Here is a 14,124-nt window from a genome sequence, read left to right as displayed (position 1 = left end):
CAATGTGCGGTTCCTCAGTGGCAGGTCCCCAAACGCCACTTTTTCTCACGGAAGGCGATTCCGGCTCTCTACCGGCATGTGGAAGGCAATGTCCTTGCCTCGCTGGACAGGGCGGTCAGCGGTAAGGTGCATATTACCGCTGACTCATGGTCCAGCAGGCATGGACAGGGACGTTACCTGTCTTTCACGGCCCATTGGGTCACTCTTCTGGCAGCTGGGAAGGATGCAGGACAAGGTGCAGTAGTGTTGGAGGTTGTTCCGCCACCACGCCTCCAAAATGCTACTATTGGTTGTGACACACCTCTCTCCTCCACCCCCTCCTCTTCTTCTTCCTCCATGGCCTCTTCCAGTGCTCTGTCCTCAGAACCAGCGGTGCTCCGTAGGCGTTCCAGGGGCTACGCAAGTACGCAGGCAAAACGATGCCATGCCGTGCTTGCGCTGGTTTGTTTGGGGGACAGGAGCCACACTGGGGCGGATGTTTTGTCAGCTCTGCAGGGGCAGGCCGAGAGGTGGTTGACGCCACGCCAGCTTAAGCCAGGAATGGTGGTTTGCGACAATGGCACCAACCTCCTCTCCGCCCTCCGACAGGGACAACTGACCCATGTGCCCTGTGTAGCTCACGTCCTTAACCTGGTGGTGCAGCGGTTCTTGGGCAGGTACCCCGGCTTACAGGATGTCCTGAAGCAGGCCAGGAAAGTCTGTGTGCATTTCCGCCGATCATTTAATGCCTGTGCTCGGCTGGCTGAGCTCCAAAAGGAGTTGAACCTGCCCAAGAACCGCTTTATATGTGACATGCCCACCAGATGGAACTCAACATTGGCCATGCTGCAGCGGCTGCACACGCAGCAGAGTACCTGTGCAACTACGGCACCAGGACAGGGTCAGGGGAGCTTGGTTTTTTCTCACCACGCCAGTGGGGCATGATCAGGGATGCATGCACTGTCCTGTCACCGTTTGAGGAGGCCACAAGGATGGTGAGCAGTGACAGTGCATGCATCAGTGACACTGTACCTCTTGTCCACCTCTTGGAGCATACGCTGCGTGGAATAATGGACAGGGCATTTGAGGCAGAACAGAGGCAGGAAGAGGAGGACTTCCTTGCCTCTCAAGGCCCCCTTTATCCAGACAGTGTTCCTGCTCTGCCACCCATCACACAGGAAGAGGATGAGAAGGAGGAAGAGGAGGAGGAGGAGGATGATTGTGTCAGCATGGAGGTGGAGGCTGGCACTCAGCATCAGCATCAGCAGCAGCAGTCCTGTAGGGATGATTTACAGTCCCAAGAAACACGTGGACTTGTACGTGGCTGGGAGGAGGTAGCATGCGGATCATGTTGTCCTTAGTGACCCAGAGGACTCCGGACCGAATGCCTCAGCTAACCTACGCTGCATGGCCTCCCTGATCCTGCAAAGCCTGCGGAAGGATCCTCGTATTCTTCGGATCAAGGAGAGGGACCATTACTGGCTGGCCACTCTCCTTGATCCACGGTACAAGGGTAAGGTTGCCGACCTTATCTTGCCATCGCAGAGGGAGCAGAGGATGAGACATCTCCGGGAGGCCTTGCAGAAAGGTCTGTGCAACGCGTTCCCAGAGACTGGGAGGTTACAAACTCCTGGTCCTGGACAACGTGTTGCTGAGGCATCGGTCAGAAGGTGCGGTGGAGAAGGTGGCCGTCTGACTGATGCCTTCAGACAATTTTTTAGTCCGCAGCCCCAAGGTATGATCGGTTCCAGCACCCATCGCCAGCGTCTGATTTACATGGTGCAGGAATACCTAGGGGCAAGGTCAGACTTGGACACCTTTCCCACCAAAAATCCTCTGGCTTACTGGGTCTTGAGGATGGATCACTGGCCAGAGCTTGCACAGTATGCAATTGAGCTACTGGCCTGTCCTGCATCCAGCGTTCTTTCGGAACGCACCTTCAGTGCTGCTGGTGGCTTTGTTACCGATCACAGGGTGCGCCTGTCCACCGAATCAGTTGATCGACTGACCTTCATCAAGATGAATCAGTCTTGGATCACCCACAGCTACCAAGCACCTGAAGCTGATGTAACCGAATAATTTTTTTTGAAATACCATATCCCTTCAAGACTGCCTATGCTGATGCTGAGTGACTGTCCTGTTATGTTGATTGTCTATCCTCTTCCTCCTCCGCTGATATGTTGGAAGAACATTTCTGGTTCTGGTTGATGCCATCAGCCCAATTTTTCTGCCCCTGTTTAACAGGGGCGTTTAAGTACAATTTTTGATGCAATGCTTTGGAGCAGGGCTAATTCCTGCAATCAAACAAGAGTATATGGGAGAGGTTGCAGTGTGGTGGCACCAGCACCAGTGCCTAAGGCCCAATTTTTCTGCCCCTGTTTAACAGGGGCGTTTAAGTACAATTTTTGATATAATATTTCACAAGAGGGCCCCTTCCTGTGCCCACCCAGAGTAACGGTGAGGACTTATAGTGTTGTGGCACCAGCACCACAACCACCAAAGGTCAATTTTTGTACCACTGTTCAACAATGGCATGTAATTACAATTCTTGATATAATCGTTCACAGCAGGGCTCTCCAGCGCCCACCAAGAGTCACTTTGAGGGCTTACAATGTTGTGGCAAAACCAACACCTTGTTCCGCCATTTCTGCAGAGCATATAGGGCAGGCCCCTACTTTCAAACATCCAATTTACAAACATCTCCTACTTGCAAACGGAAGGAGACAACAGCAAGTGAGATGAAAAAAGATGGACGACAAAACAAATTATACAGGGGTGATAACCCTTCCCTATGTTTTCCAAAAAGCTTAAAAATAGTTTTTTTGACTGGAGCTACACTTTAAAAATGTACCAGTTGAAAATTACAAACAGATTCAACTTAACACAACAAACCTACACAGTCCCTGTCTTGTTTGCACCGCCTGTATACTGCTGTTCTGAGTATATAGGGCCTGGGGGCCACACGCATTTCCTTTTTTTAATATGGGTACGGGGTTCCCCTTAATATGCGTACAAGACCCAAATAGGCTGGTAATGGGCAGGGAGGGCTACCCATGCCATTTTTCTCAATGATTTTCAACCATATTGCAGGAACCAGATATAACATTAAAACCGCAAGCAGTTTTAAATGGTGTTATTTCCGTTTAATGTAATTTTGTGCAGGGACTGTTCTAAACACGGGAAACACGTGGCACTTCACAGGCATACTACAGACACCCCCCAGGCACCATATTTAACCCTTTCATGACTAAGCCTATTTTTGGAATTTGGTGTTTACAAGTTAAAATCCATATTTTCTACTAGAAAATTACTTGGAACCCCCAAACATTATATATATTTTTTTAACAGAGACTCTAGAGAATAAAACGGCGATTGTTGCAATATTTTATGTCACACGGTATTTGCGCAGCGGTGTTTTAAATGCAACTTTTTGGGAAAAGGTACACTTTCATGAATTAAAAAAAAACAAAACAGTAAAATTATCCCATTTTTTTTGCATAATGTGAAAGATAATGTTACGCCGAGTAAATAGATACCAAACATGTCACACTTTATAATTGCACGCACTTGTGGATTGACGACAAAGTACGGTACCTAAAAATCTCAATAGGCGACGCTTTAAACATTTTTTACGGTTACCAGGTTAGCGTTACAGAGGAGGTCTAGTGCTAGAATTATTGCTCTCGCTCTGACGATCGCGGCGATACCTCACATGTGTGATTTGAACACCGTTTACATACGCGGGCACGACTTCCGTATGCGTTTTCTTTGCTTTGCGAGCTCGCGGGGACGGCGGGCGCTTTAAAAAAACATTTTTTATTTTTTTATTTATTTTATTTATTTTAAAATTACTAAATTGTTTAAAATAAAAAAAAAAAAATTTTTATCACTTTTATTGCTGTCACAAGGAATGTAAACATCCCTTGTGACAGTAATAGGTGGTGACAGGTACTCTTTATGGAGGGATCGGGGGTCTAAAAGACCCCCCACCCCTCCTTTACACTTCAGTGTATTCAGATCGCCGAAAACGGCGATTCTGAATACCGGATATTTTTTTAAAACCGGCGCCATTGGCAGCCGAGTAAACGGGAAGTGACGTCATGACGTCGCTTCCGTGTTTACTATGAGGAGACTCGAACGAAGCCGATTACGGCTTCGTTCCAGTTCCTCCCCAGCGGCCAGAGGCATCACAGCAAGAATCGGTGCTCCCGATCGAGCGGGAGCACCGGTAACAGCGGCGGGAGGGGGGGACGTCCCCTCCCGCTCCTCCGGCATAACAGCCGAGCGGCTTTTAGCCGCATCGGTTGTTATGGCTGGAAAGCCAATCGCCCGCTGTAAAAAACGGTACCGGGATGATGCCTGCAGGTGCGGGCATCATCCCGGTATACCCCCCGGAAGCCGAGTACGCAGATCTGCGTACGCTCGACGGGAAGGGGTTAAAGGAATATTTCACTTTTTTTTCACTTTAATCGTCATTAAAATCAGTGCTCCGGCCAAAACGGCCATTTTTAAAAACATTTTAGGCATTGACCCATGTCCCCTGGGGCAGGAGCCAGGTCCCCAAACCCTTTTTAGGACAGTATCTTGCATATTAGCCGTTAAAATTAGCACTTTTCATTTCGAACGTTCGAGTCCCATAGACTTCAATGGGGTTCTAACGTTCGTTCGAATTTGGGGTCCGTTCGAAAGTTCTGGTGCGAACCAAACCGGGGGTGTTCGGCTCATCCCTAGTACTCGGATGTAATGCATCCCTACTGGCAATGTCTGGTGTTACATATTGTTATACACTTGTATAATATGGATGTTTTGTAATATACTGAATACTGTCTGTATACCAATCTTTTCCAAAGAAAACTTTTTGTTGGATAATAAAAAAATAAATAAATCTCACTAAATTCAACTTTCTGTCTATCTTTCTAACATGTTAATAGAAGCTGAGAAGCAACCCATTTTGGCAGCCTAGTGCATTTCATCTGGCAAGAATCAGTAGCAATAAAAGAATAATATGTATATTATATATATTAATTACAGATCAACCAGTAAACAAAATCAGAAAGACAAGATTAATTTACCTGTAGATATTAGTGTTGCTCAAGTCAAGTGTCTCACTGGTGTAATCGCTTAGAATAAATGGAAAAACCGGATACTGCATTAGATCATTAAAAGAGCGCCCTGCGTGCTTATTTAGATGTGTAAGGTATTCAAAATTGGTTATTTGACCAGAGCACCAGAGCTGAGTGAGAGCTGTAATATTTCCATACTCCAACAGATTGGGAAGATTATTGGACAGAATTTTCTGGTAAACATCATCTCGCACCTTAAAAAGAAAAAAATAGTTTAATATTTTTAAGCTCATAAACATATTCAACACTGTTGAATCCATCTCTTATTGTACTACGGAAGCATTTATAAAAGTTAAAAAACAAACTTACAATTTTCTTCACTGCAAAAATTAACTCAAACAGTTCCGTCATTCTATAAAGGTATTCTGGCCAATTGTTTCACTCGCTCCACAATATTTGGAGATAAAAATAGAACAAGTGACATTTTGAAGATAGCAGTGCTAGAAATAGATAGCGTGGCAAAATACAGGATATAGCTTCCACTCAATGTTTTATAGCCAGGAAGAATTATGCCACAGAATACTTATAAATACAGTATTAAAAAAAGCCTGACATTATGCAGCTTTAACCACTTGACCACTGGGCACTTAAACACCCTCAATAACCAGACCAATTTTCAGCTTTCGGTGCTCTCACATTTTGAATGACTCAGTCATGCAACACTGTACCCACATTACATTTTTGTCCTTTTTTTTCACACAAATAGAGCTTTCTTTTGGTGGTATTTAATCACCGCTGGGTTTTTTATTTTTTGTGCTATAAAAGAAAAAAAGACCGAAAATTGTAAAAAAAAATGAATTTTTCTTTGTTTCTGTTATACAATTTAGCAGATTAGTAATTTTTCTTCATAAATTTTGGCCAACATTTATACTACTACATATCTTTGGTAAAAATAAGTACAAATTGGTGGATATTATTTGGTCTTTGTGAAAGTTATATCGTCCACAAGCTATGGTGCCAATATCTGAAAATTGATGGCACCTGAAGTACTGATGGCCTATCTCATTTCTTGAGACCCTAACATGCCAGAAAAGTACAAATACCCCCCCAAATGATGAGGCATGATGAGTTTTTTGAAGTTGTAATTTTTTCCCACAATTCTTTGCAAAATCAAGATTTTTTTTTCCTTTTTTTTCCCATAAAAATGTCATATCAGTTTATTTCTCACACACAGCATAAGCATACCACAAATTACACCCCAAAACACATTCTGCTATTACTCCCGAGTACGGCGATACCACGTGTGAGACTTTTACACAGCCTGGCCACATACAGAGGCCCAACATGCAGGGAGCACCATCAGGCATTCTAGCATTTATTTGCAGGTTGTTAACTGGTTAATAAGAAAATACACGCTTGCCAAATGAAAAACAAACCAGTGATCTGTATGGCATATTCTATAATTGATAAAAACAGTGTAGCGCTTCAATAATAACAAATTATAAAAATAATAATGGTAAAACAGAAATCGCACAGAACCAAATGCCTAGAAATAAAAGTCCAACATAAGGCACTCATTCCACTATGTTGATGGCATAGAAGTGACCAAACCGTCACATAGAAGGAAAATGGTGTACTGGACGATTGTGTTCATGCGGGTAAACTTGATTGTAAGCATCAGTGAAAAGTAGATAAATACTTCTTACCGGAACAGTTGGACTCACACAGTCATATGACGGTTGAGTCTAGAAGGCTTGAGGTCACAATCTGGGACCAAGGAGTGTGAGGAGAGAGGTCAGTTGAGCTGGTGGAGGAGCTCCAGGCGGTTGTAGGCTCAATGGTGGATCCTTTCAGATGGAACTTCAAAGATCAAAGTAATCAAGCTCAGACGTAGCCCGTTGTGCCAATACTCCAGCCTCCCCCGAATGGGGAGGGGGGTGTTTGTGAAGTTTTAAACCAAAACAATGGAGAAAAGGAAAAAGAAAAAAAGGCTCCACATGGTGCGGGTCAAACGATATAAAAACGTTGGTTTATTGAAGTCAAAAGGTAATAAATGACTTGGTGATCACATAAAAAACAAAATGAACTTAAAAGCAATGTGGGGTACCAACAGCTCGCCCGACGCGTTTCGACATATGTGTCTTCAACTGGGGCAATGTGTCTTCAACATGCCCCAGTTGAAGACACATATGTCGAAACGCGTCGGGCGAGCTGTTGGTACCCCACATTGCTTTTAAGTTCATTTTGTTTTTTATGTGATCACCAAGTCATTTATTACCTTTTGACTTCAATAAACCAACGTTTTTATATCGTTTGACCCGCACCATGTGGAGCCTTTTTTTCTTTTTCCTTTTCTCCATTGTTTTGGTTTAAAACTTCACAAACACCCCCCTCCCCATTCGGGGGAGGCTGGAGTATTGGCACAACGGGCTACGTCTGAGCTTGATTACTTTGATCTTTGAAGTTCCATCTGAAAGGATCCACCATTGAGCCTACAACCGCCTGGAGCTCCTCCACCAGCTCAACTGACCTCTCTCCTCACACTCCTTGGTCCCAGATTGTGACCTCAAGCCTTCTAGACTCAACCGTCATATGACTGTGTGAGTCCAACTGTTCCGGTAAGAAGTATTTATCTACTTTTCACTGATGCTTACAATCAAGTTTACCCGCATGAACACAATCGTCCAGTACACCATTTTCCTTCTATGTGACGGTTTGGTCACTTCTATGCCATCAACATAGTGGAATGAGTGCCTTATGTTGGACTTTTATTTCTAGGCATTTGGTTCTGTGCGATTTCTGTTTTACCATTATTATTTTTATAATTTGTTATTATTGAAGCGCTACACTGTTTTTATTAATTTATCTGTTGAACTTTGTTTGTTTTTGGTGTTGGCTGCTGTTGTGGCCGTTGTGGCCATCTTTTCACAAACTATAGCGCAGTGTTTTCCCTCTTTATATTCTATAATTGTACAAGAAATAATTTTACGGTGTGAAAAAATAAAGACATTTAGTTTGAGTACTAGATGGACTTTTTATTTTTTTTTATTTTTTTACCGTTTAGGGTGCTTTTATAGCATAAACCAAAATAGGGAAAATGAACAGGTATGCATCATTGTTCATTTAAAAACAACAAAATGCCCACCATTGGTAATGAATTATAGACTATAAAGCAAAAAATATATGGGCTGCAGAGGTCACATCAATGACTACACTGTGCACCTCAAAAGCATTATGATACAGTGCATCCGGAAAGTATTCACAGCGTTTACTGATATACTGATTTACAAATTTTTAATTTAAATTTTGCACACCTATGGGACATCACTTCTCACAACCGGACCACACTATAGAAGACCTCAATGTTTTAGTTCTTAAAGGGAATTTCAGAACTATCCAGGAAAGGAAAACCTTTGAACTAAGAATGATTATTCTTTTTGACAAAAAATAATGGCCTGAATTTAGATATAGGCTTCCTTACTCATTATACTAAAGTTTTACAACCCCCTATGTGACTAGCAACCCCCCCCCCCCCCCCCCCTCCATTGCATTGCTCTCCCTCTATCTTATCTCACTAACTCTTCTGTTATCTTTATTGCCATTGATTTGTATGTTTTTTTTTGTTGTTTTTTTTTCTCTTTTTTTCTCTCTTCTTTCCCTCAGAGGTGTTTTTTTTTTTTTTTGCTTTGTTTTTACATTCTGCTTAAAAATTTGTAAATCAGTACTGCTTGGACCTTGAAGAAGGGGACATACCCTGAAAGCTTGTCCTGAAAAATTGTATGTTAGTGCAAATAAAAAAAGTATCACGGACAGTACTCAATTTTCTCTAGCAAAATTCTACAAAATACCCCATAATGACAACCTGAAAAAAGTTTGTTTGAAATCTTTGCAAATTTATGAAAAATATAAAAATAAAATCACATGTACATAAGTATTCAAAGCCTTTGCTCAATACTTTGTTGAAGCACCTTTGGCACAAATTACAGCCTTAAGTCTTTTTGAGTATGCTGCTACAAGCTTGGCACACCTATTTTTGCCCAGTTTTTCACATTCTTCTTTGCAGGACTTCTCAAGCTCCATCAGGTTGGATGGTGAGCATTGGTACACAGCCATTTTCCGATATCTCCAGAGATGTTTTATCGGGTTCAAGTCTAGGCTACTCAAAGACATTCACAGAGTTGTCCCATAACCACTCCATTGTTATCTTGGCTGTGTTCTTAGGGTCATTGTTCTGTTGGAAGATAAACCTTCGTCCCAGTCTGAGGTCCAGAACGCTTTGAAGCAGGTTTTCATCAAGGATGTCTCTGTATATTGCGGCAGTCATCTTTCCCTTGATTCCGACTAATCTCCCAGTTCCTGCTGCTGAAAAACAGCCCACAGCATAATGCTGCCACCACCATGCTTCACTGTAGCGATTGTCTTGGCCAGGTGATGAGCGGTGTCTGGTTTCCTCCAGACATGACGCTTCGCATTCAGGCCAAAGAGTTCAATGTTTGTTTTCTCAAACCAGAGGTTTTTTTCACATGGTCTGAGAGTCCTTCAGGTGCCTTTTAGCAAACTCCAGGTGGGCTGTCATGTGCCTTTTACTAAGAAGTGGCTTCCGACTGGCCACTCTACCAAACAGGCCTGATTGGTGGAGTGCTGCAGATGGTTGTTCTTCTAGAAGTTCTTCTTTCTCCACAGAGAAATGCCAGCGCTCTGTCAGAGTGACCATCAGGTTCTTGGTCACCTCCCTAAGACCCTTCTCCCTCGATTGCTCAGTGTGGCCAGGCGGCCCTCTCTACGAAGTCATGGTGGTTCCCAATTTCTTCCATTCACCGATGATGGAGGCCACTGTGCTCGTTGCTGCAGAAATTTCAGACATAAGCTGGGAATACTTATGTACATGTGATTTTTTTTAATTTTTTTATGAATTTGCAAAGATTTCAAACAAACTTCTTTCAGTTATCATGGGGTATTGCTTGTAGAATTTTGAGGAAAATAATGAATTTAACCCACTTTGGAATAAGGCTATAACATAACGAAATATAGAAAAAGTGAATGGCTGTGAATACTTTCTGGATCCACTGTATATGCCTGCAGAATGACAGGTTATAATGACATTGCTGCAAACACAGCCTCTACTATTACACCAATTCTATTTCTATTAATTCATTAAGTCACAAAATAATTTCAATGACCAACAGCAAGCAGGTCCTACTGCTTTGGAAAAGTACTTGCGGCTGTCAGCACCAAAGGAAATACTTACCAGTTTACTTACAGCAAAGTACCAGAAGAAAAACCTTTTGCTAAGAAAATGTGTGCTAATGTTTAAAACAGACCTTTATTACTGCTACCTGGAACATCATCATGATCTTGTGATGTTTGCTTGCTGCAATGCGTAATAAAAGCCATTCGATGGGTTTGGCCACAAGTCTAAAGGGCATGTGCTTGACATGGATAGGGATACCCAGCTGGAAATATGTTGCTCCCTGGGAAACAAGAACAATGGTTGCATGCAATAGATAATAACTGGAGCCATTGCTATTTGAGCCAACCAGTCTGAACATATCAGTAGTGGCCTCAGGGGCATTTAGTAGCAGATTTAGGGCAGCACAGTGGCGTAGTGGTTAGCACTCTCACCTAGCAATAAGAAGGGTCGCTGGTTCAAATCCCAACCACCACACTATCTGCCTGGAGTTTGCATGTTCTCCCTGTGCCTGCGTGGGTTTACTCTGGTTTCCTCCCACCATCCAAAGACATGCAGGTAGGTTAATTTGCTTCTGTCCAAAATTGGCCCTAGTATATGAATGGGGACCTTGGATTGTGGGCTCCTTGATGGTAGGGACCAATGTAAGTGTGCAATGTACAGGGATAGGGACAATTGTAGACACTCAGGTTGAACTAGATGGACTGGTGTCTTTATTCAACCTTACTATGAACTATGAAATTTAAACCCAGCAAACTTGCCATATTGTGAATTTCCAGTGATAACGTAGAAGGGGCTGACATCATGTACTACTTTAGCTAAAGTTTAAACAATCATCTTGGAGAAAAAAAAATGCATTTCTTCATTAGAGCTGCTATGCCTGCTGCTTTGAAATACTAGAATGGTTAGTTTCTTATCTCTTCCAGCATACATATGGGTGTTCCTTCAGGACAGAACACTCAAAACAATATGACATTTTTTAATAGATAAAAGAAAAATGACAAAATAACCCACATAATAATTAAACATACTTTGGTATTGTCAAACGCCACCAACAAAGTTCTTCCATTTGTTAAAAAAATTTCTACAGCATTGTCTCGAAGCTGCCACCAGCGCTTATGAACTTCCTTAATTTCTTCATAAGTCCAGGAAAATGAAGCAGGTTCTGATTCACCAAGCAAAGACTGAAAAAACAAAATATATAAATCATGATCTTCAGCGAACTTTTCAACAAGAAAACCTAAAATGTGTAATGTGTTATCTAATATTTGTAAACAGGTCTACAAATCCAGAATTATTAGGAGGATGCTAAGGCCGCGTACACACGGGCGGACTGTTCGCCCAACTTTGTCCGCTGAACAGTGTTTGGGCAGACAGTCCGCTCGTGTGTGGGCTTTCAGCGGACAGTTTCAGCGGACAGTTGGACGGACAAGGTTTTTCGGAATTTCCGAAAAACTGTCCGCTGAAACCTTGTTTCAGCGAACAGTCCACTCGTGTGTAGGCTTGTTCGTCAAACAAAGTTGCGCGCATGCTCAGAAAGGATTTTCACGCCGAAAGCTATAATGCAGTGTATAGGACGTCGTATTTTCCGTCCCGTCGTACGTGCCGTTCACGTCATCGCGCACGGTTTCAGCAAACTGTTCGTTCGTCGTGTGTGGCCATGTCCGTCCATGCTAATTTTGAGCGGACTGTTTGCCGAAACTGTTGGACGGACAAAGTTGGGCGAACAGTCCGCGCGTGTGTACGCGGCCTAACCCTTACTGCTGCCTTCTGTCATTATTTTAAGAGTTCATAATGTCAGAAGAGTTACATGAGCCTCCCGATCATGTGATCGTTGCGATTGGCTGTCACGGTGATCATGTGATCAGAAGCCCATCTTACCAGCACAATACTGTGTGACAGGGATCGGTCACAGTGCTGGAGGTGCATAATCAAGCATGCTCCCTGTACAATACAGATACATATGCAGCACAGAATTAGGCCTAATAGTGCATATGGCCAGTGGCAGGACGTTGAGAAAAAAACATTGATAATAAGCTTAGAAAAAAATAAACATCCACTTTGTTTAGCTGCGGGAAGTAAAGAAAAAATACTTGTTACTATCTGATATGGAGGTGCACATGACTCATGCCATGCATCCGCACTGTGCCAATCAGTAGGCACCGGCATTGTCACATGGGCACAATCTATAAGCCCTGTGTAAGCCATGACTTAAGTGATGTGCAACCCTATGTGAGTTGCGCTTCTGCTTCCAGTATCTAAAAGTGGCAAGTGAATGATGAAAACTTAAACGTGTGCTCCTGAGAAAGTGGAATTAACATTTACCTGTTGTGTTGCTCTGAACCAGAAGGCACTTAAAACCACACTCCTTTTGTTATAGATTAACTCCAGGCACAAGAACTTTAATTCATATAAATTTCTTTAGCCACAGAGGAGATATTAATCTATAAAGGATAAGGATCTATAAAGGATAATTTAATATCCATTTTTGTGCACCAAAATCTTATTGCAAATACAGAAGTTTCCTTTGTAAAATTAGCAGTGACATTAGCCTATGCAGAGAGCAGATCTGTGGGTGGGACCCAACAGATCTACCCACAATCAGCTGCCTGTAGAAAACCATAATAAGGGTGGCTTGGTCATGGCGAAGTTAAGATGCTCACTGCTGGAGCTCCCGACCCACCAAAAATGACTGAAATGCCCATATAACTACACACTTCACACTGCCATGACATACAGCAAACGTATGAAGACCAGGGGAAAACTGAAAGCTACCTTGACGGCCACCCGATTAGCCAATTCTTCCAGGACAGAGCACATTCCACAGCCTCCCTGGAGGGGACACGTGGCAGACGGGAGCCTGCAAATTTACCTGCCCCGTCCATGGCAGCTTCACAGCGCCCAGCTCGCTGGAGGGGCTACCATTGGTACTGAGCCCATCGCCCAGTGCTCCGGGCACTTTGGGAACCCCCACACAGTTGCCCCAAATCAATGCAAACATCAGGTGCGTGCACTACCCACGAAAGCGGACATAGAGGCTCTGGTCATGAGGGTGGAGGAACAGCACCCGCTGCGACTTCCAAGAGCTCCGTGCCGAGGTTCACAGGCTAGATGACAGTCTGAGCAGAGAGAAATCAGAGATGAGTGCCCTGAAGCTCTGGGTTGCTCACCTAGAGAGGGAACACACAACGTTTCAAGATCATATGGCGGGAGTCCAGCTCCATGCAGAAGACTTAGAAAACTGGAGCCGTCGCAACAATTTGATTATCCGAGGGCTACCTGAGGTGACTGGCCCCGAGAACCTTCAAGCTACTATCCAGGCGATCCTGCTTAACCGTTTTGGACATCCCCCGCTAGCCTGGAGTTCGATCGGGTGCACAGGGCACTGGGACCTAAGCCACCAGAACATGACCGACCTTGAGACATGATCTGCCGTCTACATCGGTACACTCAGAAAGACCAAATCATCTGTGTTGCATGGTCTAAAGGCCAGATAGACTTTGATGGCACTCAAATCGCCATCTTCCCGGGTGTTTCCAGGGCCACCCTGCAAAGACGTGCTATGTTGAAACCTCCGCTGGAGCCACTACGTCGCACAGCCCTGACATACTGCTGGGGATTCCCATTGCATCTGATTGTCCACATAAATAGTGCATCCTTCTCACTAAGATGCCACTCTGATCTCCCACTCCTGTTCGCCTTTCTAGACATGGAGCCAACACCTCTCCCAGACTGGCTGGGCCCACGACTTACTAGGGATTCCCGCTATATACCTCGGGCACCCAGACCGGGCTTAACCAGCCAGATGCAGGAGAGGAGACCAGATGCTGGCACGGGTGCAGCTACGAACATAAGTGAAACTTGTCTTGGGCTGCACAGGGCTGGTCCGACACA

The 14,124-nt window shown here is 43.9% G+C and overlaps 1 protein-coding gene across 2 annotated transcripts in view; it reads right to left on the bottom strand.

The window, feature by feature from the left end:
• The window catches only part of LYST (lysosomal trafficking regulator), a 568,355-nt gene that overhangs the window by 89,153 nt on the left and 465,078 nt on the right, over positions 1–14,124 (bottom strand). For both annotated transcript variants that reach the window (XM_077486620.1, XM_077486621.1), the window contains exons 38-39: positions 11,262–11,414; positions 5,052–5,296 (exon numbers count right to left, since the gene is read on the bottom strand). In XM_077486620.1, coding sequence (XP_077342746.1) covers positions 5,052–5,296; positions 11,262–11,414 — 398 coding nt within the window. The remainder of the gene's footprint in view (positions 1–5,051; positions 5,297–11,261; positions 11,415–14,124) is intronic.

This window comes from Lithobates pipiens, unplaced genomic scaffold (genome assembly GCF_037356315.1).
Source record: "Lithobates pipiens isolate NorthernLeopardFrog02 unplaced genomic scaffold, aLitPip1_a1.2 Scaffold_18, whole genome shotgun sequence".
Classification (NCBI taxonomy): domain Eukaryota; kingdom Metazoa; phylum Chordata; class Amphibia; order Anura; family Ranidae; genus Lithobates; species Lithobates pipiens.
The sequence above is the reverse complement of the archived record's forward strand: the minus strand, read 5'-3'. Positions and strand labels throughout refer to the sequence as shown.